This window comes from Anopheles moucheti, chromosome 2 (assembly GCF_943734755.1).
Source record: "Anopheles moucheti chromosome 2, idAnoMoucSN_F20_07, whole genome shotgun sequence".
Lineage (NCBI taxonomy): Eukaryota > Metazoa > Arthropoda > Insecta > Diptera > Culicidae > Anopheles > Anopheles moucheti.
The window spans coordinates 101,212,107-101,239,377 of record NC_069140.1 but is presented as its reverse complement, the minus strand read 5'-3'; the positions used below and the strand labels follow the sequence as shown (position 1 = coordinate 101,239,377).

Genomic DNA, 27,271 nt, shown 5'->3' with positions numbered 1-27,271 from the left:
ACTTCCATAGGCAAATTGGACAAATGTGGTTGTAGATCGAAGAAGTATAACTGAGTGTTGCATGACGAATCTCCCGAAAGCACAGCGAGCGAACCAATTCGATGGCATTCGATATTGTATATAAATTCATATACAGAGTGCTACGTAAATGATAACTGTACAATTCTGTTTTTCCATTCCATGCTAGCGCTATAATGTTGATTTGAGCGGGAAAGTAAAGTATTTAACTGTCGTGTTCACATGCGATGCACACATTCGCGTTGTGTGTACCTTGGGAAAGGTACATAGAGACCTTGTTCCAAACTTCTGGATTCAGCAAATGATGCCAAACCAATGTTGACAATTGTTGCAGCGTCTTTATTGATCAACAAAGTGTATCTATTGGGTGCGAAATGGAGCACTTTTCGTCCGAAATATCCAACATTTGTCGATTTTGCTTGAGTCAGAACGAGAAACTTCTCATTCCAGTTAGTAAAGCGTTAAATGCTTCACTCGAATTGGAAGATGTAGAGCGGTTTACCGGTATTCAGGTAAGATGGAAGCCTTCCGTGTTAGCCACTAGTACAGCTTCATTCCCGGCACGTCCTTGATTGTTATTTTACAGATTAAACCAGAAAATGCCTCGCTGTACGTGATGTGTTTCGATTGTACGCGCAAGCTGAAAAAGTCTGCTGAGTATCGAGAGTCATGCAGAAGTAACGATATACTGTTTCAAGAGCTGTTCGTTAAAGTAGAATACGATGAATCCTGCGAAGATTACGAGCGCGCTCGCTGTTCCAAGGAGGAAACGTTTGCGATTGAATTGGTGCTTCCATACAACCAGTCTATCGAAGAGAAACAGCCGGAAGAGCAAAGGGATGACATCAGTGGAAATTCATCGAACGAAGAGGACGATCCAACAGACATGCTGCAGCAGCGCGTAAATTTGAAAGTAGAAAAATATGAAACAGTTGATACGTGTTTCAGTGACGATGAAGCGGATGCTGGGGATGCTGGGGACTCATCACCCGTACATACTGCCGGAAGAAATCCAGTCCGGCACGTTTCCAAACGGATACGTAAAATGAGTGAACCCGCTTCGAACCTCGCGAAAAATAGTCGCGCAAAGCAGCTTTGCGTCACCTGTGGCAAGTTGGTGAACAATTTAGCTCGTCATCAGCAAAGTCATACGATGGAAATCAAACGTGCCTGTCCGCACTGTCCGGTGGAGATGGTTGATCACTCCAACCTTCTGCGACACATAGAAGCGGTACATCTGAAAAAGATAGTGAAATCTTGCGAAAAATGCGGAAAAGGGTTTACACACAACAATACGTACAAATCGCACATGGTAAGTTGAAGCGGGTCCTTTGTGACAGTGTACACAGAGAGCCATAGACGATATACGTTTTGCAATTACCTTTTGTCAGCGTTCGCAACATGGTATTGGAGAAACACACAAGTGCACATATTGCCAGAAGGAATTCAATCATCCGGGAGGATTGCGGGACCATTGCAAAAGATTCCACAGCACCCAGTACAACTTCGACTGTGCGACATGCGGGAAACGATTTAAGCTCAAGTGAATATTTTGTTCAACCTGCTCGCTCTCTTTATCAAAAGATTGTTTGGTAACTGTTGACCCTTTTCTTATTTCGCAGACAAGAGCTACGAGTACACGAGAGGGTTCACTCGTCGGAAAAGCCTTACGCATGCAGCTTGTGTCCAAAACGATTCAAGAGTGGCTTCGCCAAGAAAACGCACGAACTTACACATAGTGGGATCAGTTTTGAGTGTACTATCTGCAAAAAATCGTACCGCTACAAATCGCTTCTCAGTATGCACAACAGAAAAATGCACCCAGAACAACAGAATGCGGAATCGGGTGCACAAGCTACCCAGGATGCGAAACCGAACGACATTGTGTACAAAGTTTTTAGCAAAGAATAGGAATGTTTGTTGTTTTGGGGGGATATAAAGATATAAAAGAATCAGGAATCATAGAATTATAAATAAAGTCCAGACAGACGGGCCTAGGTAGGTTAACAAATTTGATGCTGTTTGACGAGATTACTGATTAAGTAAATTTTAATCCTCGATTCCACGTCCATTAAAAAGGGTTAGCAGATATCATTTAATTCTTTTTCTAAATACCTTAGTGTTGCGTGCTGAACGGCTTGGTTTATGACAAATTATATTTTGTCTTCTGGTAGCATAGAACGTTCCGATGCACGATCGATGTATTCAATAAAATGCATTGAGCATAAGGTTAGTGCAGCCATATGTGGGCACGAGTAGACATCGGATCAACCGATAGTTCAAGCGCTTCGTTTGACTAGGACCAACGCGTACACAACCAGCATTATCGGACGCACAGCCACCACTAACACTCCACTCCAACACAAGTCAAGGAACAAGCATTGACTAGAACCCCATTCGAACAGAAGCCCAAATCTATTCCGTTTACGGTTGAATTAAAGACTCCAATTCGGTTTACCGTCAACAATTTCATGTCGTCAAAGAGCTTCATTGTCGCTGACTGATTGACCCTTCAAAAAGAGAAAATAATTTGACAATTAAGACGATCGGCAGGATGCCCCCATGACTGCGTTCTGCGTGTGTGATAACGTTCGATCTCGTGTGCGTGGCCGAGCGGCCCGTGTAAGGGCTATTGCTATGAGTGGGACGGTCAAACCTCCTGCTTAACGTGCGAAAGTGAAACATTAACAACATACAGCGGCGGATCAAACGGTAGGCGGAGTAGGCGGTCGCCTAGGGCCTCGCCGTGAAGGGGGCCACAAAAAAATTGTGTCTATTGTGCGATTTTTGAATATTTTACAGCAGAGTTAATTTATAGCAAAAAAATTAATTTAAAAGGTAAAAATTGGTCAAAAATATCTTCCTTGGTTATATAAAACATTAGTTTCTATGTGATAAATTAAATGCAGAGAAGAATATCGACTTTGTGACTTTAAAATATGAACGAAATTGCACCAGGATTTCCGAATGTATAGTACCAGAATATGTCTATCATGAAAACAACCGTATTTTAAAATATAATCGACAAAAACACGTTTATGTAACTGTTTATCTTTCCCTTGGTGTTGTTTACACGAGCTTGATGTTCTGCTTCTTTGTCTCCTTGTCTTTGTCTCGAGAAAACAACGCACCAGGTACCAAAATCAGCAATAGTAATGCACACAGGTGTTGGCTTACAATAGAAATGAAATGAAATACATGTACATTTTGCAGGCAGCGTGTTTTAGCACTGCGGTTGCCCGAGGCAAGCTTTTATTTGAAAGAAAGGAGTGCACTGCCCTATTACACAGGTAGGTATATTCATGATGCTGTATCTCTTCCACCGGGTCTGCAGGATTGCAAACATTCTTTTATAATACTATTCCATTTGTCCCTATTGGTCTTATTCTTGACGAATTGACTATTTGTGTAATATATTCATATGGCATAACAGCTAAAACAACGCACAAGTTACCAACATGAGCTATAGCAATGCACACAGGTGTTGGCTTACAATAGAAATGAAATGAAATACATGTACATTTTGCAGGTAGCGTGTTTTAGCACTGCGGTTGCACGAGGCAAGCTTTTATTTGAAAGAAAGGAGTGCACTGCCCTATTACACAGGCAGGTATAATCATGATGCTGTATCTCTTCCACCGGGTCTGCAGGATTGCAAACATTATTTTATAATACTATTCCAATTGTCCCTGTTGGTCTTATTCTTGACGAATTGACTATTTGTGTAATATATTCATATGGCATAACAGCTAAAACAACGCACAAGTTACCAACATGAGCTATAGCAATGCACACAGGTGTTGGCTTACAATAGAAATGAAATGAAATACATGTACATTTTGCAGGTAGCGTGTTTTAGCACTGCGGTTGCACGAGGCAAGCTTTTATTTGAAAGAAAGGAGTGCACTGCCCTATTACACAGGCAGGTATAATCATGATGCTGTATCTCTTCCACCGGGTCTGCAGGATTGCAAACATTCTTTTATAACATTATTCCATTTGTCCCTTTTGGTCTTATTCTTGACGAATTGACTATTTGTGTAATATATTCATATGGCATAACAGCTAAAACAACGCACAAGTTACCAACATGAGCTATAGCAATGCACACAGGTGTTGGCTTACAATAGAAATGAAATGAAATACATGTACATTTTGCAGGTAGCGTGTTTTAGCACTGCGGTTGCACGAGGCAAGCTTTTATTTGAAAGAAAGGAGTGCACTGCCCTATTACACAGGCAGGTATAATCATGATGCTGTATCTCTTCCACCGGGTCTGCAGGATTGCAAACATTCTTTTATAACATTATTCCATTTGTCCCTTTTGGTCTTATTCTTGACGAATTGACTATTTGTGTAATATATTCATATGGCATAACAGCTAAAACAACGCACAAGTTACCAACATGAGCTATAGCAATGCACACAGGTGTTGGCTTACAATAGAAATGAAATGAAATACATGTACATTTTGCAGGCAGCGTGTTTTAGCACTGCGGTTGCACGAGACAAGCTTTTATTTGAAAGAAAGGAGTGCACTGCCCTATTACACAGGCAGGTATAATCATGATGCTGTATCTCTTCCACCGGATCTGCAGGATTGCAAACATTATTTTATAATACTATTCCATTTGTCCCTATTGGTCTTATTCTTGACGAATTGACTATTTGTGTAATATATTCATATGGCATAACAGCTAAAACAACGCACAAGTTACCAACATGAGCTATAGCAATGCACACAGGTGTTGGCTTACAATAGAAATGAAATGAAATACATGTACATTTTGCAGGCAGCGTGTTTTAGCACTGCGGTTGCACGAGACAAGCTTTTATTTGAAAGAAAGGAGTGCACTGCCCTATTACACAGGCAGGTATAATCATGATGCTGTATCTCTTCCACCGGGTCTGCAGGATTGCAAACATTCTTTTATAACATTATTCCATTTGTCCCTTTTGGTCTTATTCTTGACGAATTGACTATTTGTGTAATATATTCATATGGCATAACAGCTAAAACAACGCACAAGTTACCAACATGAGCTATAGCAATGCACACAGGTGTTGGCTTACAATAGAAATGAAATGAAATACATGTACATTTTGCAGGTAGCGTGTTTTAGCACTGCGGTTGCACGAGGCAAGCTTTTATTTGAAAGAAAGGAGTGCACTGCCCTATTACACAGGCAGGTATATTCATGATGCTGTATCTCTTCCACCGGATCTGCAGGATTGCAAACATTATTTTATAATACTATTCCATTTGTCCCTATTGGTCTTATTCTTGACGAATTGACTATTTGTGTAATATATTCATATGGCATAACAGCTAAAACAACGCACCAGGTACCAAAATCAGCAATAGTAATGCACACAGGTGTTGGCTTACAATAGAAATGAAATGAAATACATGTACATTTTGCAGGTAGCGTGTTTTAGCACTGCGGTTGCACGAGGCAAGCTTTTATTTGAAAGAAAGGAGTGCACTGCCCTATTACACAGGCAGGTATAATCATGATGCTGTATCTCTTCCACCGGATCTGCAGGATTGCAAACATTATTTTATAATACTATTCCATTTGTCCCTATTGGTCTTATTCTTGACGAATTGACTATTTGTGTAATATATTCATATGGCATAACAGCTAAAACAACGCACCAGGTACCAAAATCAGCAATAGTAATGCACACAGGTGTTGGCTTACAATAGAAATGAAATGAAATACATGTACATTTTGCAGGCTGCGTGTTTTAGCACTGCGGTTGCACGAGGCAAGCTTTTATTAGAAAGAAAGGAGTGCACTGCCCTATTACACAGGCAGGTATATTCATGATGCTGTATCTCTTCCACCGGATCTGCAGGATTGCAAACATTATTTTATAATACTATTCCAATTGTCCCTGTTGGTCTTATTCTTGACGAATTGACTATTTGTGTAATATATTCATATGGCATAACAGCTAAAACAACGCACAAGTTACCAACATGAGCTATAGCAATGCACACAGGTGTTGGCTTACAATAGAAATGAAATGAAATACATGTACATTTTGCAGGTAGCGTGTTTTAGCACTGCGGTTGCACGAGGCAAGCTTTTATTTGAAAGAAAGGAGTGCACTGCCCTATTACACAGGCAGGTATAATCATGATGCTGTATCTCTTCCACCGGGTCTGCAGGATTGCAAACATTCTTTTATAACATTATTCCATTTGTCCCTTTTGGTCTTATTCTTGACGAATTGACTATTTGTGTAATATATTCATATGGCATAACAGCTAAAACAACGCACAAGTTACCAACATGAGCTATAGCAATGCACACAGGTGTTGGCTTACAATAGAAATGAAATGAAATACATGTACATTTTGCAGGTAGCGTGTTTTAGCACTGCGGTTGCACGAGGCAAGCTTTTATTTGAAAGAAAGGAGTGCACTGCCCTATTACACAGGCAGGTATAATCATGATGCTGTATCTCTTCCACCGGGTCTGCAGGATTGCAAACATTCTTTTATAACATTATTCCATTTGTCCCTTTTGGTCTTATTCTTGACGAATTGACTATTTGTGTAATATATTCATATGGCATAACAGCTAAAACAACGCACAAGTTACCAACATGAGCTATAGCAATGCACACAGGTGTTGGCTTACAATAGAAATGAAATGAAATACATGTACATTTTGCAGGCAGCGTGTTTTAGCACTGCGGTTGCACGAGACAAGCTTTTATTTGAAAGAAAGGAGTGCACTGCCCTATTACACAGGCAGGTATAATCATGATGCTGTATCTCTTCCACCGGGTCTGCAGGATTGCAAACATTCTTTTATAACATTATTCCATTTGTCCCTTTTGGTCTTATTCTTGACGAATTGACTATTTGTGTAATATATTCATATGGCATAACAGCTAAAACAACGCACAAGTTACCAACATGAGCTATAGCAATGCACACAGGTGTTGGCTTACAATAGAAATGAAATGAAATACATGTACATTTTGCAGGCAGCGTGTTTTAGCACTGCGGTTGCACGAGACAAGCTTTTATTTGAAAGAAAGGAGTGCACTGCCCTATTACACAGGCAGGTATAATCATGATGCTGTATCTCTTCCACCGGGTCTGCAGGATTGCAAACATTCTTTTATAACATTATTCCATTTGTCCCTTTTGGTCTTATTCTTGACGAATTGACTATTTGTGTAATATATTCATATGGCATAACAGCTAAAACAACGCACAAGTTACCAACATGAGCTATAGCAATGCACACAGGTGTTGGCTTACAATAGAAATGAAATGAAATACATGTACATTTTGCAGGCTGCGTGTTTTAGCACTGCGGTTGCACGAGGCAAGCTTTTATTAGAAAGAAAGGAGTGCACTGCCCTATTACACAGGCAGGTATATTCATGATGCTGTATCTCTTCCACCGGATCTGCAGGATTGCAAACATTATTTTATAATACTATTCCAATTGTCCCTGTTGGTCTTATTCTTGACGAATTGACTATTTGTGTAATATATTCATATGGCATAACAGCTAAAACAACGCACAAGTTACCAACATGAGCTATAGCAATGCACACAGGTGTTGGCTTACAATAGAAATGAAATGAAATACATGTACATTTTGCAGGCAGCGTGTTTTAGCACTGCGGTTGCACGAGACAAGCTTTTATTTGAAAGAAAGGAGTGCACTGCCCTATTACACAGGCAGGTATAATCATGATGCAGTATCTCTTCCACCGGGTCTGCAGGATTGCAAACATTCTTTTATAACATTATTCCATTTGTCCCTATTGGTCTTATTCTTGACGAATTGACTATTTGTGTAATATATTCATATGGCATAACAGCTAAAACAACGCAAAGTTACCAACATGAGCTATAGCAATGCACACAGGTGTTGGCTTACAATAGAAATGAAATGAAATACATGTACATTTTGCAGGTAGTGTGTTTTAGCACTGCGGTTGCACGAGGCAAGCTTTTATTTGAAAGAAAGGAGTGCACTGCCCTATTACACAGGCAAAACTACCAGTTTTTGAATATATAATACCAGAAGAGCAACCACGGAAGAGGTAGCACCTAGTACAGCAATTTTGGTCGAAAATCGCCGAAAGCTATGCAATGTATAAACACTAACTTTCCATACAAACAGCTGTTTTCAGCTTTCCGATATCAGGAGAGCATGTTTTTCAAGAGCTAACACCTTAAATGCATTCAAAAAATTGTGTTCGTTGTTTTATGTTGTTAACTTTGAGAAAGTAATCTGACACAAAAAATGAGAAGCCTTGTTTGTTGCAAAAGATTGCTCGCGAAGTTTATTGCCCGTTTGCGTTACATTCATAATATAGCTATTTGCATGACAGTTCATTAAAACAGCAGTAAAATTGTTGTCAATCCGTTGCAGTTTAATTTCCTATTATCGATAGTGTTAGGTCGTAAGCGAAAGAATTGCCCACAATTACCCAGCGCAACTAAGCGTCCTCTTAGCGCAACGCGAGGGAAAGAACTGGTAACGCGATCGGTTCGTTTAACTCATTCAATAGAGCTACCTGCGCCAACACTATTTGCTGGTAATCTAATCTCAATTTAAATTCAACAAAGAATTTATTTATTGGACTGTAGTTCACTTGGGAAAACATATTAGTACGACTGTGCTAAGCATTTAATCGAAAGCCACACTGCGAGCGCAAAAGGGTTTACACAACGGCCGTTGGGACGGTGAGAAAGTGCACGGAGTTGGAAACGCATAGATTTTCCGATTTATGGTTTTTGTTCAAACCGCCAAACACGATCACCTCACCGTTACCGTTGATCATTGTGGAAAACGTGTAGTGGTCTGGGGCTCCCGCTATAAGACCACTGTTTTTCGACTCCTGCCACTCAATGCACGGTTCTGTACCGCCCGTTGGCAGCAGATTGGAAACATCGCACACGTAAATGGCCAGCCCGTTCCGTTTTACGCGTTTCGGTGTGATCGGATCGGATCCACTCGTACTGACGGACTCGTACATGCTGCTAGGATCTCTGTTAGCCTGCACAGATTCATTTGCGTCGTCTTGTCGCTGCTCATCGGGCAGGGGTCGATCTGTTGGTCGCTGTTGCTGTTGCTGCTGTTGTTCAGCTTCCTTGGCTCGTCGCATGGCTGATATTTTCTCTTCCATCTTTCGTAACCGCTCGAGTTGTCGTTCTCGAGAACTTGCCGCTATCGATGCATGATGGTTCGTGGAGTCTACACTGAATGCGACCATCGCCATGTGGTTCTGTTCCATGTTCTGCTGATTGAAGCGTTTCGGTAAGTGATCGTCTTCGGACGATTGGCGACCAAACGCACTTCGTATGACAGGCATCGCACGTGACGGTGGGCCACCAGCGGAACTGCTGGGCGATCGTAATCCAGACGGACCGGGTCTCGCATCACCGGGCACGTTTTGTACCGGAGTGGTTGATTGTTTTGGTGTGGCAGCAGTACTCTCTTTGCTCGGAGCGGATGGTCCTGGCAGGACTGGGACTGAAGCGACTTGGAGCGGTGCTGGCGGAGGTGGCGGTAAGTTGGGTCTTTGTGGTGGGCTGTTTCGGGGAATGTTAGGTTCAGCACCGTGCACCCCTTGAGCAATGCCCATTCGATTGCGGTGAATCTCGACCATAGGGCGTGCCCGGCCCACGGGTGGAACACGGCTTGGAACGATGATTTGTAAATCGTTCGGAGACGTTGGTCCTAACACGATCACCTTCGAACCAACATTGCAAGCCGGATAGCACCAATTGTGAGTGACGGTACTTTTTTTATTCTTAATTTGAACCCGCTTCCATACCCAGGTGTCACGCTGCATGTCCAGCAGCCATGCGTCATTAAACACCCGATTCACGCCTCCGGTTCCTCCCAGCACCAGAAGGTGATCTTCCCCGACTGCCATCTGAAACTGTCCGTAGCGGGCCGCAGGTTTTAGATCGGAAACGGCGGGCTTCTTCCACACGAGTCGTTTCAAATCCAACACCCAGATATCGTTCGATGTGCGAAGATTTTCCATGTTGTTCTGATATCCACCGAACAGCACCATCTGATTATGGTGCACCGTAGCCGAGTGGCCCGTCATCGGCGGTGGCCCAAACGCTTGATTGTGAATGGTCCACCGATTTTCCACTATATTGTACACATGCAGCTCGTCAATTAGTGTGCACATGTGGAACGGTGTGTACGCATGACGCCAACCACCGTAAAGTACCAGCAAATCGTTGTGACAAACGAGCGATGCACCCGCTTTCGGGGACGGGTAAGTTCCCATCGAGATTGGTCGGATCCATTCGCGCCGCGAAAGATCAAATCGCCACAGATCGTTGAACGTGGTGTCGTAGGAAGATGCACCACCGAACACGTACATCGAGTTTCGATGCAACGAGCTGGCATGGGCGAAACGCGCTGCAATCCGGGGCGTCGACTCGTGGTGAATTTCCTTCCAGCACAGATTAAAATCAATCAGCCCCTTCTGTAGGTTGGATTTCTTTCGTGCTCGCACGTCTATAATATACGGGAATACGTTAGATTTTTTGTACTATTTTTAAGGATAATCACTTACTTGTGGCCAGCAGATTCCATCGTTTGCAAACACCCGCACAGTTTTCCAAGGGTTCATAGGGCGGAAGTAAGCTGAAGATGAACTCGAGAATTTCATTCGGCAAATCGTTGATGTTGGCCATCGTTAAGATAGCGGTTCGCTAGATCGAACTAGATTCGCGATAGTTCTTTTAAAGATTAAAGCAAATAATTGAATAATGAGTCTATCGGAATGGCTTTATGCTTTTTGTTTTACTAATTTCCAAACATTTTTTCTTCACAAAAAACGATTGCAGCTTGCTTTGTTGTGTAGTTTTTTTTTTACTCCTATGACATTCATGACACTAAACATCTGATCCGTTCCGGTGCAAATTCTATGGGAATTAAAAGGAAATAATTGAACGGATGAAATAAATTTTATAAACAATCAATTGTAAATTATTTGGGTAGAGTAAAAAGCAATTTAAACCAAAGCTAATCATAAACAATAGGGAAATCCCGTTCGTTTCAGTGTGGTTGCAAGTTGCATTCGATCGAGAATGTCCACAGGACGACCCATTATGTCCGATTGTCACCAAATTTTTGGCAAGCAACGCACGCCGAATCATAAAAATCCAGCACCAGAAAAGGGTACCGGGCGAACAAAAACAAACATACAGCCAGAAAACGTTTCAAAATGTACAGCAAAAGTGTTGATCAAATAACTATCCTGCAAGGAGATCGAACAAAGTAAGAAACAGCCAGAATTCAGCGATCCAGCAAGTCAAACAGTAAAACGTTTTTGGTTTGGAGCAGGTTAAAAGATTTGCTTCGTTTGCGGCTCATCGAGTGCGGTTGGAATGACCAGGTACGATACCTCTGCAGGCAGGCGATAGTGGAAAATGGGCACACGAACGTGGACGGCGTCGTGCAAGTTGTAACGCCGGAAGCTCGTACGCTGATTCCTGATGTGGTGAAACGGGAGCTGCTGCAGAAAATTCGAATGAGCTTGTTACAGCAGGAAAAGCTCGATCTGTAATTGTTTCCCACGGCATAATAAGAGAGTGTAGCAATCCTAAGTTAAGCGAATAATACAATATGTTCAATTATAAGACGATAAATAAAACAATCTTGAATAGAGTCCATATTGTTTGGCGTTCTCGTCCCCGAAAAGAGAGCGCCAGCAGTAGTAGGCGGCGCGGAAGTTATGCTCGCGAATCTGCGGTAATAAACACACGCCGCTCTCCCAATGGGGTTTGTTTTGAATACAGACGGAAACGTCAAGCGGAAACGCGACAGCAAGCAAGCGCTGCGCACGGATCGACTGTGTTTTATCAATGAAATAGTGCTTATTTAGGCGAAAACATTGTTTCATCTTGGACGTGATTGCAGCATCCGTTAGCAACATGCCTGGCAGAGCGTAATTAGTCGATCTTGGATCGATCCACGGCCATGGCAAAGAAGGAAACATTTCGTGAGCGTCAGGAAAACGAGCTAGAAGTGATAAAGGTAGGGTAATAGGAAAACGATGCGGCGACTGCCGGTAACCGGCCGTTCGCACACATACCATATGGTTTGGTTAGATTATGAGATGACGTTGTTAACTCATCTGCCTCGGTGGCGCTTTCTGGTCTTATTCGGCACAGTCCATTTTTCACGATGAGGTTGAAGATTTGCGGCCAAGAAATGGGAAATGGAAACCCTTGGAGCTACGTTTGCATCTTACGCCTCAGAGAGGATCTGCTAAGGAGGCATACGTGAAGGTGGACCTCTACATCAGCTGCTCGGCTAAGTATCCAAAGTGGTACGTAGATATCTGGTTTTACCATTCAAGCATGGTTTACAGCGGTTTCATTTGCTTTACTTGAAACAGCTCGCCGAAGCTGGAGCTAAAAAATTCTGTCGGACTGTCGGACAGTTTGGTACGCGAGTTTACCGAGAAGCTTCAGCAGCTAGCCGATGACTTGAAAGGGGAAGTTATGATTTTTGAGCTGGCCAACAACGTACAAGCCTTCCTGCATCAGCACAATGTACCACCGAAGGGTAGCTTCTACGATGAAATGCTGGCCAATCAGCAAAAACAAGCGCTGGCCCGGCAAAACACGCTGCAGGCCGAGGAAAACCTCAAGCGGCAAGCAATGCAGGACGAGCTGCAGCGACGTAAGAAGGAGCTCGAGCGCACGAGAAGAGAATCACGCCAGAGCCTGAACGAGTCGAGCCCCATGCACCGATTGCACTCAACCTCTTCCACGGAGAACAGTGACGGTGCTATCTGTTTCGACCATCGGCGCAGCGAGTTGCTATACTTTCGCGACGGTCGGAAAGTTCTTCGGGGTTCTTGCTTGGGTCACTCTCAACGTGGATGTATCGCGTATGCTGGAATTGACCAGCAAACCGGTGAGCTGGTATATCTTACGGAGTGGACACTGTGTTACGATGGTGAACCGATGGCTGAAACCAGAACCATCCGAGGCAGACCGGTGGAAACGGTTGTGGGAGACATGGAGCGAATGTTGGAAGGTTTAATCCCTCTGAAGCATAAGCATTTGATCGCGTACGAAGGCATCCTGTGTCGGATGGGAAAAGAAGCGTTGACACTGTTTGTGGTGCAGGAATTTATTCTCGGAACGAGCTTATTCAGTATTTCCGGTTCTCTCGGTTGGAGTGTTGAGGGCGCAAGTATGGTGGCGAAAGGAACGTTGGAAGCACTGATCTACCTCCACAACAATGGTGTGTCGCACGACAATCTGTCCGATTCGACCGTATTTATGGACAATGCTGGAATGGTGCGTGTTGCTGACTTTCGTTTGATACCTTACATTCAGGAGTTGGAAGATGGCCATCATTTGGTGCATCAATCGCTTCGTACCTCGGATTTGCCAGCTCTGGGTGGGGTAATCGAAGCGCTTCTTGCACCTCACTCGGAGATGAAAGATTTCGTCGAAAGATGTAAATCTGAGCGAACCATCTCGGCAACCGAGTTACTTGATCATCCATTTTTGAGACCAACTCTAATGCACACGGATCCTGCAGCAGCCGTGGGCCATCAACAGCTCTCAGTGGCAATGCAGAAAACTCAACACGGCCCAACAGTAGGTCAGCGTTCGGAAAACGGCCAACAGCATCTCGTACCGTACATGCCCCTCGTAATGAACGGTTCTGGAACCGGGCACGAAAAGTCGCGCATTCAGACAGAGTTCGAACTGCTGTCCTATCTCGGAAAAGGAGCATACGGCGATGTGTTGAAGGTGCGTAACAAGCTGGACAATCGTGAATATGCGATCAAGCGCATACGCTTACCGGCTCGAAGCAAACAGTTCTACAAGAAAATGATCCGCGAGGTGGAACTACTGTCGCGACTGAATCACGAAAATGTCGTACGGTACTACAACAGCTGGATGGAGGCAACAAGCGCCTCCGAAATAACGGCCACCGATACGGAAGGAGAAATGGCCGGAATGTTGAGCAGTTGCGATTGGTCCGTGGCAACTGGACCAAAGAGAAGAACTTCTCGCCTGCGCCGAAGCACTACAGGTGCTGACGTGGTGAAGAAAGCTATCGGCGATAAGAATATCGATTGCTTCGTAGACTTCATGCCTAACGACTCGAGCAGCGATGATGATGATGATGACGACGATACGAATGATCTCGATGAAGATAGCAGCAGTAGCAGTACGGATGATGATGAGAGTAGCGATTCCATCGACGATCACCGTAAATTGGACGATCAAAGCGTTGACGACAGTTCGGGAGGGATAGAATTCGTAGGATCAAACGGTGAGGCACCTTCGTACAATAGTTATGGAGAGGATTTGGCGGAACAGGGCGGTGGTGATGAAGGCAAAAAGTTGACAGCCGTTACGACACACAATTTGCCCGAGGTACTGTACATGTACATCCAGATGGAGTTTTGCGAGAAGAGCACGCTACGAACGGCGATCGATGGTGATCTGTATCAGGATATTGATCGCGTTTGGCGCCTGTTCCGCGAAATCGTGGAAGGTTTAAGCCACATCCATCAGCAGGGAATGATCCATCGAGATCTGAAACCGGTCAACATTTTCCTCGATTCGCGGGATCAGGTAAAGATTGGCGATTTTGGTCTAGCGACAACCAGCATTCTGGCCCTTCAGAATCAAGGCCATCAAAACGGTATGCCTGATGTGAAGATGTAGACAGCTCATGAGAAATTGGTTTACGCAATATATTTGGTTTTGCTTTCTCTTTCTTTTGTAGCACCGTCTATGCAAATCGATACACTACCGGGAAAGTCCTCCGACATTGGACACTCGCTAACGGGCAAAGTTGGTACCGCCTTGTACGTGGCGCCAGAACTAACGGGCAATGCGTCTCGCTCTACGTACAACCAAAAGGTCGATCTATATTCGCTCGGTATTATACTGTTTGAAATGAGCTCTGCGCCACTAAACACTGGGATGGAGCGCGTTAAAACATTGATGGACCTACGGTCGGAGTTGATTAGATTACCGGAAACGCTTCTCTCCGATGCGCGCTACAGCCGATTGGTGCAGGTGATCCGTTGGCTGTTGAGTCACGATCCCCAAAAGCGTCCCACCGCGGAAGAGCTGCTCTGTTCAGAGCTTGTACCACGTACACGCCTCGAAGCCGAAGAAATACAGGATGTGGTGAGACACATTCTATCGAATCCTCAATCACGACACTACAAACATCTGATAGCGCGCTGCTTTGCGCAAGAAAGTGATCCGGTCTGTGAGTTAAGCTACCACTTCGACATGGTACCGATGGTACCGGTACTGCCCCGGTTCGATTACGTGAAAGCGAAGCTGGTCGCTCTCTTCCGAAAGCATGGAGCGATTGAGATCGTTACGCCACTGCTAACGCCATATACGAAACAGCACGCTTCTCGGTCGAACACGGTCAAGCTGATGACACACTCCGGCAGCGTGGTGACTTTACCGGACGATCTGAGGGTGCCGTTCCTGCGGTACATCGCGCTAAACGGTATCAAAAACATTCGTCGCTATTCGATTGGGCGTGTGTATCGCGAAAAAAAGGTATTCAACTTTCACCCGAAGCAGCTATACGAATGTGCATTCGATATTGTTACTCCTAGCCGAGGTAAGTTAATTCCGTAGTTTTGGGGGAGGAGGATTTTTTTATATTTCCATTAAAACGCCTAACTCTCTCCAGGACATCTCATTACCGATGCGGAACTGCTAGCAATTGCGACGGATGTAATGCGGGAGCTAGATTTGCTTCAAGGGCGAAACGTGTTCTTCCGTCTCAACCACATCGGACTGTTGCGGGCGATACTCATACATTGCAACGTGCCATCGGACAAATATCGCGAACTGTTCGAACTTGTGGCTGAATATCTGGATGAAAAAATCTCGAAATTTCAATGTTCGTCGCAGATAAGCGCGTTGATGGTAGGTGCCACAGCGAAGGTAAACGTGAACTATCTATGTGAAGCGCTTCAGCTAGAGCTATCGTCCGTTGAACTGCTTGGAGGCAGCATCCTTAAGAGCATTATCCGTGGCAAGGGTGAAGCAGCCAGTCTGGCGAAGGTAGCCGTCCGTGATCTGGAAACGGTGGTTGCTTCGGCACAGAACATGGGCGTACAGTGTCCGCTGAACGTGTGTCCCGGGCTGCCGGTAAATTACGAGCGCGCAAAGACCGGCGGCATTGTTTGGCAGATGCTCGGTGAGCTGAAGACGAAACGTAAAAATCCTCTCACAACGATCGCGGTCGGTGGACGATATGACGGCAAAATGGCAGAGTTTCAGTTAGTATTGAGATGAACTGCGAGTTCTTAAAGATTAATTGCTTTGTCTATTTACAGAAAATCCGGAATAAACAACGGTCTACAAGTACCGAAAGTGGATCTAAGCGGTGCCGGGTTTTCGTTCCTGCTCGATAAGCTTGTCAACGCAATTGCCCCAACGGCCGGCTATGAACCGATCGAGGTGATGATTTGTGTGACCGGATCTCGACCGCAGCTCAAAGAGGTTGCTCAGATCCTGCGACCGCTCTGGTCGAACGGTATCAAAACGTGCGTGATGGAAACGAGTGCTGGTGCGGTGGATGATCTGGGCAAGGAGGCCGGAGCCAATGTGGTCATACTGCTAGGAGACGGCGGAGAACTACGTGTGCGCTCATGGAACCACGATCGCTTTCAAGAACGGCATGTCACCCGTCCCGATTTAATGGCATACATTCTGCGTACGTTCCGTCGATCGGATGTGAGTACGGGCGAAATTTCTCAATCGCTTCAAACCACTTCGCTCGGTGGATCTTTAACGTCCGCCTCCTTTTCCTATTCATCGTCGTTTACGGCCACCTCGACGTCCGCCTCGATGAGACTCAGTTCAGCTGCGTCAGCTGCCGCCAATCAACAGCAACCGATCAACAACTCACCAGCACTCAATCTCGTGTTTCTGACCAGTGAGAAGGTCAATACGAGTAAAAAGCGCCGCTACGAGCATCAAGTTGAGCATAAGCTCTCTCCCGTACTGTCCAAGTTTCATCGCAAGGAAAAGGTCACGCTCATTATGGTGGATGTGCCAAGTGCTCCGCTTCGGGGACTAGTTGGTTTAATTGATCCACTGGAGTGTGGATCCCAGGAGGATGATGATTTGGTGCCCGGGTCCACTACCGATCGCGTAGAGCTGCAAAGCCTGTGCGAACGGTATCCCAAGCACAAACGGCAGCTGATGGAAATCTACAATGAAATAGTCGACCTTTTTGCTCAAAGCAAGGGAACGACCCCAATCGTCGGACTGTACAGTGTCACCGATTCGTTCTGCCGGTTGATTCTGTGAGAGAGAAACCGATGCCGTCGTCACGTTCCGCCACACTACAGTGTGGCTTTTATATGGATCATTGTTTTAGATGTAATTGTGCAAAAAGAGCGATTAAAACATATATAGAACGTTATTATATAAAATTAAACGGCAGTTACATTTACCTTCTAAGCTTTTGCTAACAGCAGCTGCAGTATCTTCAACCATAGGTTCTTTATTCATCCATTTCGTTATCTTCCTTATCTTCCACTTCCCGACGAAGACTGCCGAATACTTTCGCAGGAATGCTCTGGCGCTCGATGGGTATCTTTTTGCTGACATTCACACCACCACCATCACCATCGGTGGCATTTCCTTCCATATCTTCCTCATCATCCTCCTCATCCTCCTCATCGTCATCAATGTCGATTTCATCGGGATTAACCACACGATCGTCCTTGGCGGTTCCTCCTTGTGTTTCACCGCGCACGAACATAATGTTGCCGCCAGACGCACCAACAGCTGCTATCGCCCGTGCCGTCGTTTCGGCCGCCTTTACCTCCAGTGCGCGCATCGCATCCTTCGGTGGTTCGCCAGTCGTAACCGCAGCGTTGATCAGCGCTGCTGACATCATGTTGATTTGGGTGTTGTACGTCGCTTGAATCGATCGTTTAATGCGCAACATTTCCCTCATCGTGTCCTCATTGCCGTGCCGAATTTCAAATTCTTTCCACGTCTGCCAGAAGTCGGCCGTTACGCGCGGATCGCACATTTGACTGCAGTGGGCGTAGATTGCCCGAGCGCGATCGATTTCACCCAGCTTTGTTTCCATCTCGGCAAACAGGACGCACATCTTCCGCGAGTCCGCCTCCGGCAGAACTTCGATCGCTTTCTCGTAGATCTGTCGCGTACGCGGAATGCCATAGATTTCGGCCGCCTTCTTGATGTACAGATTGAACATTGCGTACATTTCCTCTTCCTTGACGGCGGTTGTGGCTCGCTCGTATACCGCCATTGCATGTCGTGCCAGACCGTGCTGTTCCTCCAACTTCGCGTACAACAGATACAGGTTCTTGGCCAGCTCCGTTGGACAGCCGTCTAAACACTGCTCGAACAGATCACGAGCTCGTTCCAGCTTCTGACCTCCGTAGCGATTCAGGAACTTGGTCAGGTACGTGTTCCAGATGTCGTACACGTTGGGCCACTTGAACAAAGCAATACCCTTCTCGTACGCCTTGAAAGCTTCCTCGAAGTAGTTGTGCTCCTCCAGAAACATGCCGTAATTGATGATGATTTGCGGTGTGCAGATTTTCAAATCAATGATACGATCGTACACTTGCTTGCACGTCTTGAACGTACCGAAGCTTTCCTCCAGGTCCGCATACATAGACCACAGCTTGAGCGACTTGTACACCCGCATCTGCACTGTCTCCGTGTCATCGTGATAGGCCACTTTTCTTTTCGGCATTGCCGTCGCCCGTTGCATGATGCGTAGCGCTTCATCATACTGTTCCTGGCGAATCTCCATCTCTGCCCACTCGCACCAAACACTGGCCAGTTCATCCACCTTCAGATAGTCGACTTGAACCGCTTTCTCGAACACGATACGAGCATCCGCCAGCTGTTTGTTGGTCTCGTAAAACTTTGCGAAAGCCACCCACAGTGTGTAGAGTTTTCCGACCGCCAGCTTGGGTTGCACTGTATGCACCGCTTCCGTGTAGGTGTTGATGATTTCGTGAGGTTTGCCTTCGTACAGCTCTACCCGTTTGTGCCACTCCGCAACGTTATGCGGATTCTGGCGCAAAAGCACACTGTTCAGCAGCAACAATCGACGTTCCATGAGATACTCGAACCGTGCCATACGTAGCTCCACATCTATCTCATGGTCCTCGGTGGGATTCGGGTTGCTCTCCAACATCTCCATCACCTTGCTAAGACTTAACTCTTCGAATTGGGCGTACGCATCGAACACCTGACTGAAGTCACGCACAGTCGTTACCGTTTGGATGGCTTCCTCGTAGATGTCTCGTGCCCGATCAAAGAGCCCACTGCGCACGTAATACCCAGCGAGCGAGTTCCACAAATGGCCCAACTGATCGGTGTACCGTCGCAGTCCACCCCGGATAATCCCGTCCACGTTCAGCGAGTGTACTTTGTTGGGATTTTTGGAAATCAGCTCACAAAGCTCGTTCCACAACTGATGATTCGATTTGCCGTGCTTGGACACAAAGTTTTCGTTATCGACTATGCTGGCCAGCTGCTGTGCCGCTTCGTCCAGGTGACCAATCGATTGCAAAAACTCGACATACTCTTCCGCATCCTCGGGACATAGCTTCAGGTAGCGACGCCATACCCGGACCGCCGTTTCGGGAACGTCGAAGCGTTTCAAAAACTCCAAATACAGTGGCCAAATGCGATGGTGCTGGGTGATGGGAAGGGCTCGGAGCGCACGGTCGAACACTTGCCGCGTACGCGTTATCTTGCACTGGAACGTCATGAACGCGCAGTAATCCATCCAGATGCGGGGCATCTTGTGCATGAACACGAGCGCACGCTCAAATGCATTGTTCACCTCCTCGTACTCGCTGTCCGTAATGCATTTGCCCTTCACCTGCTTGCGGAGTGTTTTGAGATAGTTGTACCAGAGTTTGTACGATCCGGGAAGTTCCTTTAGCGCTCGCTCAAACACAGTGTTGATAACGAAACGTGGTGCGTTCCGTTTGTGCTCCACGTAGCGCATCCAGTGCTTCACGGAGTAGGCATTGCGAAGAATTTCCTCCTCATACGGCAGGTCTTCTTCGTTCTGAAAGCGTAACGACAAGAGAGGATTAGGAAATGTGCTACACGACGCACCACAAGTACTTACGAAGAATACTTCCGCCAGGTTCACTTCCGATGCGATCGGCATGCTCGTACGCTTAGAAATACCCAGTTTGATACACTATTTTGAGGTTTTTAACTGTACAAAAGTTGTTTTGTGTCTGCGTCGTCCAGTAGGAGCGTGAAAACCCGGTAAACAACAGCGGAAAGCGCGAATGACAGTTGGCAGTGTTGCCAAAGAAGCATGAAATGTAGTACAGAAATATTACTTCAATGGGAATCATTTCTGCAAATAATAATTTTCTTTTTAACAAAAACGATACAGAACATGATTCGCAAAACAAAATGTATCCATAGCCACCCTTTGTTGGTTGAATTAATTTATATACGAAAAGCAATTGAACGATTCCACAAGGGGATGAAAACCAACCCCTTCCTGAAGATGCCGTGTTTCCTTCCTTTTGGCGTTCCCTGTTTGCGTTGTTGGGCCATATTTCTTGCACACCCTTCTCGCTTACCGCGCATGATTACGGTTACTATGTTGCTATTTCAACACCCCCAATCTTTCCATTACCATCCATATGCGGCTCCATCTTCCGCTAGTTGCGTTCTGTCAGCAGCAGCGGAAAAAGTGGCTCTCACGTTCAGAGAGCTCCCTTCGGACGATTCGTTTCGTGATGTGATTAGTGAGTTTGCAAACAGTGCATTTGCCACAGTTTTATGTGTTAAATAATGCTGCTGGATGTTTTTCAAAATAGTGCATTTGTTTTGGATGTTTTCTTCTCCGTACTGTGTCGAAGGGTGTCTTTTCCGTCACAACCAGCTGTGAATTTGTCAACAACGCAAATAGGGTGACCAGCACGCGTCTCGAAATACTGGGGAATGCTGGGAAATCTCGGATGTTCTGAGCCAGATCTTTACAACGGCCACAAGAGTTTGCCAACGAATTGGAGTTTACGTGTTTGTGGTGGAAAAGGCCAACTGCAAATTCATCATTTTACTCTTATCGATTGTTGTTAGCTAAGAGCATGGCGTGCTTTGATTGTTTATAATCATTTTTCGAACTCCGTACTAGATCATTTTGGACTGGTTTTTAATGAATAACAAAGAAAAGGATCATACACGAATATATAGTCGTTCAAATCTTATTGTTTTGTGACTTGTGTTTGAAATTGTCGATACAGTTTTGGCATTGTCCAAATTGGCGGGAACGTGTATGGTTCGTCTGCCTGACGTGCACGTGCACGTATCCGATCTCTTCTGCATTGTGACAAGCGTTGTAAAACGTTGTGTGTTTTATCATTCGCAGATAAGCGATAACGTAGTGCTCGCGTTAAAAATCAGCTGACCGACGGTAAAACCGACATCGCTTCTGTTCCAGACACATTTGTTAGTTCGAGCAAATTGCACTTGAGTGTGCTCTCCAGCGCGCAGTGATTGAGTCCAGTGTCCAGGTGCGTCCGGTGCTCCAGCAGAGACACTCTCGATTATGTAAAAGAAACGTGTTTGAAGTTCCGCGAACGCATCAGTGTGATATAGTGGATCGTTTAAACAATCACGCCCAGATTAACTCTTTCAAGGGCTACCGGTTGGGCGGCCGAAAAGGGGTCACAAACGACGACGACGGCGACACTTTTTGATTCGGAAAGTCACGCGTGCGTGAGACAGGGCCAAACAAAGCGAACAAAACCAACCGCTGTGCGCTGACCGTGCGTGTGTGATAATGCAATTGGGGCCAAAGTACGGTCGATTGAAGATTTGGATGCCATTCGGAAGCGACGGAAACGGACAAGTGAAGTGTTGCTGGTTAGAATAAAGCAATTGTGCATTAAGTAACAAAACAAACAGCACAAAAACATTACTCAGTGTTCGACGAAAACCGAAGTGTACGGCAACAATGTTCTACAACGAATAGCGTCTAAACCAATCTCAGGTGTAATGCAGAGCCACGTGAATTGCAACAACATTGTGCAATATCTGATCTATCTGCGATAGAAGCCGCTGCTGAATCAGCCATGGCTGAAGGAAACGGGAACATGAAGCGATTCAAGCTAGAGCCACCGCCACAGCAAACCAAAGCACCGGACGGAGGCTGGGGATGGATGATTGTATTTGCCTACGGACTTGCCAATGTAAGTACACATGTACCGGATCTTATCGCTACCGGATGCGGAAGCTTTCGGCAAGTTTGTCTCACATGGCGCGGGATTTGCTTATCGTGTATCGCATGGGATTTTCGTCGGGATTTAGTTTCATTTGTGTCTTGTCTCGCAACGCGCCTCCATGCGTCTGATGACGCGCGGACGGGAGCCATCCACGTTCATTGGAAAACGTCCAAAGATAACCGAAATCCACACAGACACACTTACTCCGATAAAAGACCCACCTTGCATGTGTTCTCTTTCGCACAGATCATGATCGTACCGGTGCTCCAAAGTTTCGGACTTATCTTCAGAGACACCTTCCGGGAGATCGATATATCCGCCACGAAAGCATCGATCATCATTAATCTGGCTTCAGCCGTCGGTATGGCGCTCGGTTTGTTCAACGGACCGTTGTTGCGAAGGTACGGCTTCCGGAAGCTGGCCGTGGCCGGTGGATTCCTCTTCTCTGCCGGCTTGATGTTGACCTCGTCGGCGGTACATTTCGCACACTTCATCATTACCTACAGTATTATAGCATGTACGTTTGTTTGACCCACTCCTCTGCTCTTGCCCTCAAGCTCAACAGCAGTAAAATGTCTTTGCATTCACAGCTCTGGGCATGGGATTCTGCAATTCGTCCTTCTCGCTAGCGCTAAACACATACTTCGTGGTGCGGCGAAATAAGGCGGCTGGTATTGCGATGACCATCACCGGATTGGGACCGATTCTGTTGCCCCAGCTGGTGTCTCTGCTTCTCGGTCTGTACGGTGCTCGGTACTGTCTGCTAATTATAGGTGCATTGGCCACGCACATCATAGCCGGCGGTTTGCTACTGCAGCCAATCAAGTGGCACTTGTTGACTGTACCGGGACTGGCAGACCAGCTGGATACTGGCCCGGCACTGCCTTGTGCTCCGGTGGACGTGAGAATTATACCAGCGACTGAGGTTGGTACCGAGAAATGTACCACGGAAGAGGATGAATTGCTGGAAAAGTGCAGCTTCATCGATCACGATGTAGATGCGCAGAGTGTCTACGGGTTCGAGCTGACGTCACAGATCCGTCAGCGCGAATCGTTCTCTCAACCACCGGGTGGATTGATGTCCAACGCTGCAGGGGTGCATACGATTCAACGAACGAAAAGCGAAGGTAAGCATCTTGTCCCCACCCCGAGCACATCCTTATAAGACAATCTTCCTCAACTCGCTACAGTGCTTGCCCCCGTTCGGCGATGTCCCTCAGAAACGCGTTCTCTAAAGGCTGAACCCACGTCACCAGCGGCCCGTTCCTTACGGTGGTTCCAGTCGGGCTCGGCAGAAAGTGTACATCTCGGTAGCTCGTTAGCCATATGGGACGATCGCAACTCATCGGTCACTTTAGCCGAGGATCGTTTGATGCAACCGGGTGAACATCATCATCATCTTCATCAACAACGTCGTCCATCTCAGAGACGCTTCTCCAGTTATATTAATGTGCGATTTTCCCCGCTACAGAAGCGTTGGTTTGAGGGATCGGCCGAAACGGTCAATCTCGGCAGCTCGATGAAGATATTCGACGAACGGTACGCAGGACCGCGACGAGGTTCTCTTGGCAATGGAGTTCCAATGAGTGGCGGAGTAAAACTTCCGGCACTCAGCGAAAACCAAGGTCTCACCGATGAGACTTCCCATCTGCCGTCGATTGTGCGACAGCTCGAAAATACCAAAGCTACCTTACCCCCACCGTCCTCCACCGTGCCAAATGACGCCACCTGCGGCGTAAAGTCGGAGGGGTTCTTTACCAAAGTGGTCAACATGTTTGATCTGACGCTGCTGCAGGATAAAGTGTACCTGAACATGATGCTGGGCATGTCGATTGCCGTATTTGCGGAAATTAACTTCTCCCTGCTGACGCCATTCATACTGGGCGATCTGGGATACAGCACGGAGCAGATCGCATCCATCATGTCGACGCTGGCGTTGGCCGATCTGCTGTTCCGTTTCATTAGCCCGTTCGTGGGCGACTTCCTGAAGCTCAGCCCGCGCATCATGTACATGATCGCACTGTCGATGCTGATTGTGACGCGGTTTAGCATACTGCTTGCGCGGTCGTACGACGAGATGATGATCGTAGCGTTCGGACTCGGTGTCGCCAAGGGCGTGCGATCGGTGTACATGAGCCTGGTCATACCGAGCTACATACCGCTCAAACGGCTACCGTCTGCGTCGAGCATACAGATGACCACGAACGGGATCGTGCTGATGACGATCGGACCGTGTGTGGGAGTGTTGCGCGACTGGACCGGCAGCTACTCGAAAAGCATCATCCTCATCAACGGGTTCACCATCGTAACGCTGGTGATGTGGAGCGTAGAATTAATATACGTGCATCGCAGGCAAAACCGCGCCAGGCAGAAAGTACCACCACCTTCCGAGGCTGTAACGATTCTCGTTTCCTGATACTCACGTCAGGCGATACCTCTTTTCCCTAATGTGTGTATTCTCATCGGTGCTGTAACAATAAAGAAAACAATCGATCAAATCAAAGGGGGTTTTAAAAATTACAGTCTTTATATTTTTCTTAACATTGTTTGTTCACCTTCGTCGAACTCGTAACGTGTAGGAGTCATGCATTTTGATACCGAGCGAAAACCGATAACGCGTACAATTAGTTGACTTCTCTCTGCAGCTTAAAACCAATTTGCTTACGACACCGATAGAGCTTATGAGCGTGTATGAAATCTTACGTTTCGTTTAAAATGTCTAACTCATCACACATGTTTTTGAATTTGCTACTGCGTGTGGAGCACCATGGAGCGGCAATCCATGTGGGCAAATGGCAAATAAAAGCGGTTTGCTCTACTATCTAGGTTTGGTTTGATGAGTACCGCTCGCACATTTGTATGAGTGATCTCTCCGACTTTGTCCCGTTCTTCGCAGCAAGCATTTCGGTTTGATTTAGCTAGGATCAAAATGCGTATTTTATGTCTAGCCCCCCCCTACCGTCACCAACAGCCGTATAACAAAACAACCTCCACAGTGGCGTTCGAACGTTTTTCGTTATTATAAGGACATGTACTAGAATTCGGTTACACCTTCATTTCGCTACACACTACTTACTATTTAAAAGATGCCATCGTTCCCACCACATGTGCTAATGCATTTTTGTTACAAAATGGGAGAAAAACACAATACCACAAACAGCCCTGTTTAGAAAAATCTACATGCCTCCTCTTAGCGTATGTTTGCGGCCGGGCAATTTATCTCTATACTACATCAGCTAGCGCTGCCTCGATCACTAGACGTGCGGTATCGTTACATTCGATACGGTTAAAGAAAACAAAGTACTGTACAAAACGGTTGCGGAGCTTTTGCTCCTCGCCATCGATATCGTTGTATTGTTGTGTGTCGATTGTTGATTTTGCGGTCATCTTCCGCCTACCCTGCGCTTATTTCTTCCTGTTATGGCGTTGTGCAGCTAGTGTTGTGCCTTTGAGTTAGCTCGATCGCTAGTCTAACCGAAGTGAGTAACAAGTGCCCCTAGCCCCAAGCTCACGTTCATGAGCACTGTGTTAAAGAATCTTTCCTAGATCTTAGATCATTTATCTTTAGGATATTTTGGTTCTATTTTGTGTATTCTTATTCCATCGATATAAGACAAGATATATTATTATCCAATACAGATAATACTACCCGTAATGTTGCCCGGATGATGCAGAATAATACCTCATCGCGTTTGATGTTATCAACTCTTTTCATGCCACGAGAATAGTTAAAGCGGCAAAGACTTCAATGAATGGCAAGAGACGAAGAATTCAACATGCACCATTCTACAAATCTAGGCTACCGTCCTTCCGTATTGAATCGTAATACATTTTATAGCATCTTAGTGGAATAAATAACACGCAAAATATAATCAACGTGATATCTAGCTAACCCCGGTAGCTGGTTTGAATTTTGGCTCATGAGTAAGCCTACGTATATAAGAGCTAGGAGTCATGAGCTCGCTCTTACCGATGGTGCTATTTGTGACACAACACTGTGTGCAACCTTCATCTGGCAAAGTCGCACGCTGCTTTCGTTCCATAAGCTTACTTATTACCATTATTGTTAATGTCTGAGTTGTTTGCTCGTTCGCTGCGTGCCTGAATTGTGGCTTTAAACCTAAACAATCTCTTCTACTGCATCATTTCTAGCTGGTTTTGATTAGTTGTAGAGATAAAATTAAAATGAGACTTTCACGTGGATAGCTGCGGAAAAACGCGGAAAAGAGAGCACTTCTTTTTCATAAATACCTACATTTTTTTTTCCTTTCGCATATTGTTCATCTCTCCTTTTCTGCCCCCCCTGTCTCTCAAACCGTCACTTAATGTTGTATTACTGACTTAGCATTAAACTTAAACATGGAACGTTAAATACAAAATCATTTCATTAAAGCTCGTGGTGATGCGATGTTTGTTTGTGGCTTTTTAGCGCGTAACTCACTTAAGGCCACGCGTATTCCGCATGCTTTATAGCCATTTTCTTATTTGTTGAATAGTAGTACAAAAACAAAGGTAACTAAAGCGATTAGTACCCCTCCTCGGCGATGTGCGAGATGTCCACAGTCTGACGCGTCCAGGGACGGCTCCCATGTCATGTGCGTGTCGCCTTAGAGTTTTCGTTCATTCACGTTAGTAGCGGTGTGCTATGCTTGCTGGCAAGTAAATCCTCCAGCCGCGACAATTTTAAGCGATTGCCTAAAACCGTCGCTTCAGCAACTGCTACTATTTCGTTTTACATCATAACAAATCGGCCGCGATCGTGTCCTCCTGGGGATGCTGAAGAAGACCTTTCTTCTCTTCCGGTGCCGTTGAGCTAGTGGTTAGCAGTGGATGTGCACTGTTTCCAGCGATCGTTGATGAATCGCTATGCACGTTCACACTTCCTGCATACATCTGTTCATACACCGGATTACCGAAGTGCACCTATTAAGAAGAACGAAACGTTAATCGCCATCGAGAAACC

At 45.7% G+C, this 27,271-nt stretch overlaps 7 protein-coding genes across 7 annotated transcripts in view; 4 read left to right on the top strand and 3 right to left on the bottom strand.

The window, feature by feature from the left end:
* The first annotated feature begins 392 nt into the window (after positions 1-392).
* On the top strand, positions 393-3,016 carry LOC128297575 (zinc finger protein 62 homolog). The gene is made up of 4 exons (XM_053033245.1): positions 393-530; positions 605-1,330; positions 1,410-1,561; positions 1,641-3,016. The coding sequence occupies exons 1-4, from the start codon at positions 393-395 to the stop codon at positions 1,927-1,929; spliced, it is 1,305 nt and encodes a 434-aa protein (XP_052889205.1). The 3' UTR covers positions 1,930-3,016.
* Positions 3,017-8,232: 5,216 nt separating this feature from the next.
* On the bottom strand, positions 8,233-10,882 carry LOC128310090 (F-box only protein 42). The gene is made up of 2 exons (XM_053046640.1): positions 10,603-10,882; positions 8,233-10,544 (listed from the first exon to the last, which is right to left on the bottom strand). Exons 1-2 carry the CDS (start codon positions 10,721-10,723, stop codon positions 8,725-8,727), a joined length of 1,941 nt encoding a protein of 646 aa, XP_052902600.1. The 5' UTR covers positions 10,724-10,882; the 3' UTR covers positions 8,233-8,724.
* A 278-nt stretch (positions 10,883-11,160) lies between these two features.
* On the top strand, positions 11,161-11,680 carry LOC128310092 (enhancer of yellow 2 transcription factor-like). Its single transcript, XM_053046641.1, has 2 exons — positions 11,161-11,309; positions 11,376-11,680. The coding sequence occupies exons 1-2, from the start codon at positions 11,257-11,259 to the stop codon at positions 11,596-11,598; spliced, it is 276 nt and encodes a 91-aa protein (XP_052902601.1). The 5' UTR covers positions 11,161-11,256; the 3' UTR covers positions 11,599-11,680.
* Positions 11,681-11,972: 292 nt separating this feature from the next.
* LOC128310184 (eIF-2-alpha kinase GCN2) lies at positions 11,973-17,467 on the top strand. Its single transcript, XM_053046760.1, has 6 exons — positions 11,973-12,068; positions 12,206-12,363; positions 12,433-14,711; positions 14,796-15,659; positions 15,732-16,326; positions 16,384-17,467. Exons 1-6 carry the CDS (start codon positions 12,012-12,014, stop codon positions 17,360-17,362), a joined length of 4,932 nt encoding a protein of 1,643 aa, XP_052902720.1. The 5' UTR covers positions 11,973-12,011; the 3' UTR covers positions 17,363-17,467.
* Positions 17,411-20,308, bottom strand: LOC128310185 (pre-mRNA-splicing factor syf1 homolog). The gene is made up of 2 exons (XM_053046761.1): positions 20,190-20,308; positions 17,411-20,126 (listed from the first exon to the last, which is right to left on the bottom strand). Exons 1-2 carry the CDS (start codon positions 20,229-20,231, stop codon positions 17,559-17,561), a joined length of 2,610 nt encoding a protein of 869 aa, XP_052902721.1. The 5' UTR covers positions 20,232-20,308; the 3' UTR covers positions 17,411-17,558.
* A 1,791-nt stretch (positions 20,309-22,099) lies between these two features.
* LOC128297352 (uncharacterized) lies at positions 22,100-24,791 on the top strand. Its single transcript, XM_053032979.1, has 4 exons — positions 22,100-22,275; positions 22,555-22,825; positions 22,899-23,435; positions 23,499-24,791. The coding sequence occupies exons 1-4, from the start codon at positions 22,159-22,161 to the stop codon at positions 24,722-24,724; spliced, it is 2,151 nt and encodes a 716-aa protein (XP_052888939.1). The 5' UTR covers positions 22,100-22,158; the 3' UTR covers positions 24,725-24,791.
* A 35-nt stretch (positions 24,792-24,826) lies between these two features.
* LOC128309742 (low-density lipoprotein receptor-related protein 1) overlaps positions 24,827-27,271 on the bottom strand; it is a 74,510-nt gene continuing 72,065 nt past the window's right edge. The window contains exon 14 of the mRNA XM_053046206.1: positions 24,827-27,231. Within this exon, the coding sequence (XP_052902166.1) occupies positions 27,046-27,231 (186 nt within the window). The 3' untranslated portion in view covers positions 24,827-27,045. The remainder of the gene's footprint in view (positions 27,232-27,271) is intronic.

Excerpts from the sequence above, each read along its gene's own strand:
- LOC128297575 (XM_053033245.1), top strand. The coding sequence starts at position 393 with ATGGAGCACTTTTCGTCCGAAATATCCAACATTTGTCGATTTTGCTTG. Across the intron at positions 531-604 it reads AGCGGTTTACCGGTATTCAG|ATTAAACCAGAAAATGCCTC; the intron begins GTAAGATGGAAG and ends GTTATTTTACAG. Across the intron at positions 1,562-1,640 it reads GGGAAACGATTTAAGCTCAA|ACAAGAGCTACGAGTACACG; the intron begins GTGAATATTTTG and ends CTTATTTCGCAG.
- LOC128310090 (XM_053046640.1), bottom strand. The coding sequence starts at position 10,723 with ATGGCCAACATCAACGATTTGCCGAATGAAATTCTCGAGTTCATCTTC. Across the intron at positions 10,545-10,602 it reads ATGGAATCTGCTGGCCACAA|ACGTGCGAGCACGAAAGAAA; the intron begins GTAAGTGATTAT and ends CGTATATTATAG.
- LOC128310092 (XM_053046641.1), top strand. The coding sequence starts at position 11,257 with ATGTACAGCAAAAGTGTTGATCAAATAACTATCCTGCAAGGAGATCGA. Across the intron at positions 11,310-11,375 it reads CTGCAAGGAGATCGAACAAA|GTTAAAAGATTTGCTTCGTT; the intron begins GTAAGAAACAGC and ends GGTTTGGAGCAG.
- LOC128310184 (XM_053046760.1), top strand. The coding sequence starts at position 12,012 with ATGGCAAAGAAGGAAACATTTCGTGAGCGTCAGGAAAACGAGCTAGAA. Across the intron at positions 15,660-15,731 it reads TATTGTTACTCCTAGCCGAG|GACATCTCATTACCGATGCG; the intron begins GTAAGTTAATTC and ends AACTCTCTCCAG. Across the intron at positions 16,327-16,383 it reads GGCAAAATGGCAGAGTTTCA|AAAATCCGGAATAAACAACG; the intron begins GTTAGTATTGAG and ends GTCTATTTACAG.
- LOC128310185 (XM_053046761.1), bottom strand. The coding sequence starts at position 20,231 with ATGCCGATCGCATCGGAAGTGAACCTGGCGGAAGTATTCTTC. Across the intron at positions 20,127-20,189 it reads ACCTGGCGGAAGTATTCTTC|AACGAAGAAGACCTGCCGTA; the intron begins GTAAGTACTTGT and ends TTACGCTTTCAG.
- LOC128297352 (XM_053032979.1), top strand. The coding sequence starts at position 22,159 with ATGGCTGAAGGAAACGGGAACATGAAGCGATTCAAGCTAGAGCCACCG. Across the intron at positions 22,826-22,898 it reads TACCTACAGTATTATAGCAT|CTCTGGGCATGGGATTCTGC; the intron begins GTACGTTTGTTT and ends TTGCATTCACAG. Across the intron at positions 23,436-23,498 it reads TCAACGAACGAAAAGCGAAG|TGCTTGCCCCCGTTCGGCGA; the intron begins GTAAGCATCTTG and ends AACTCGCTACAG.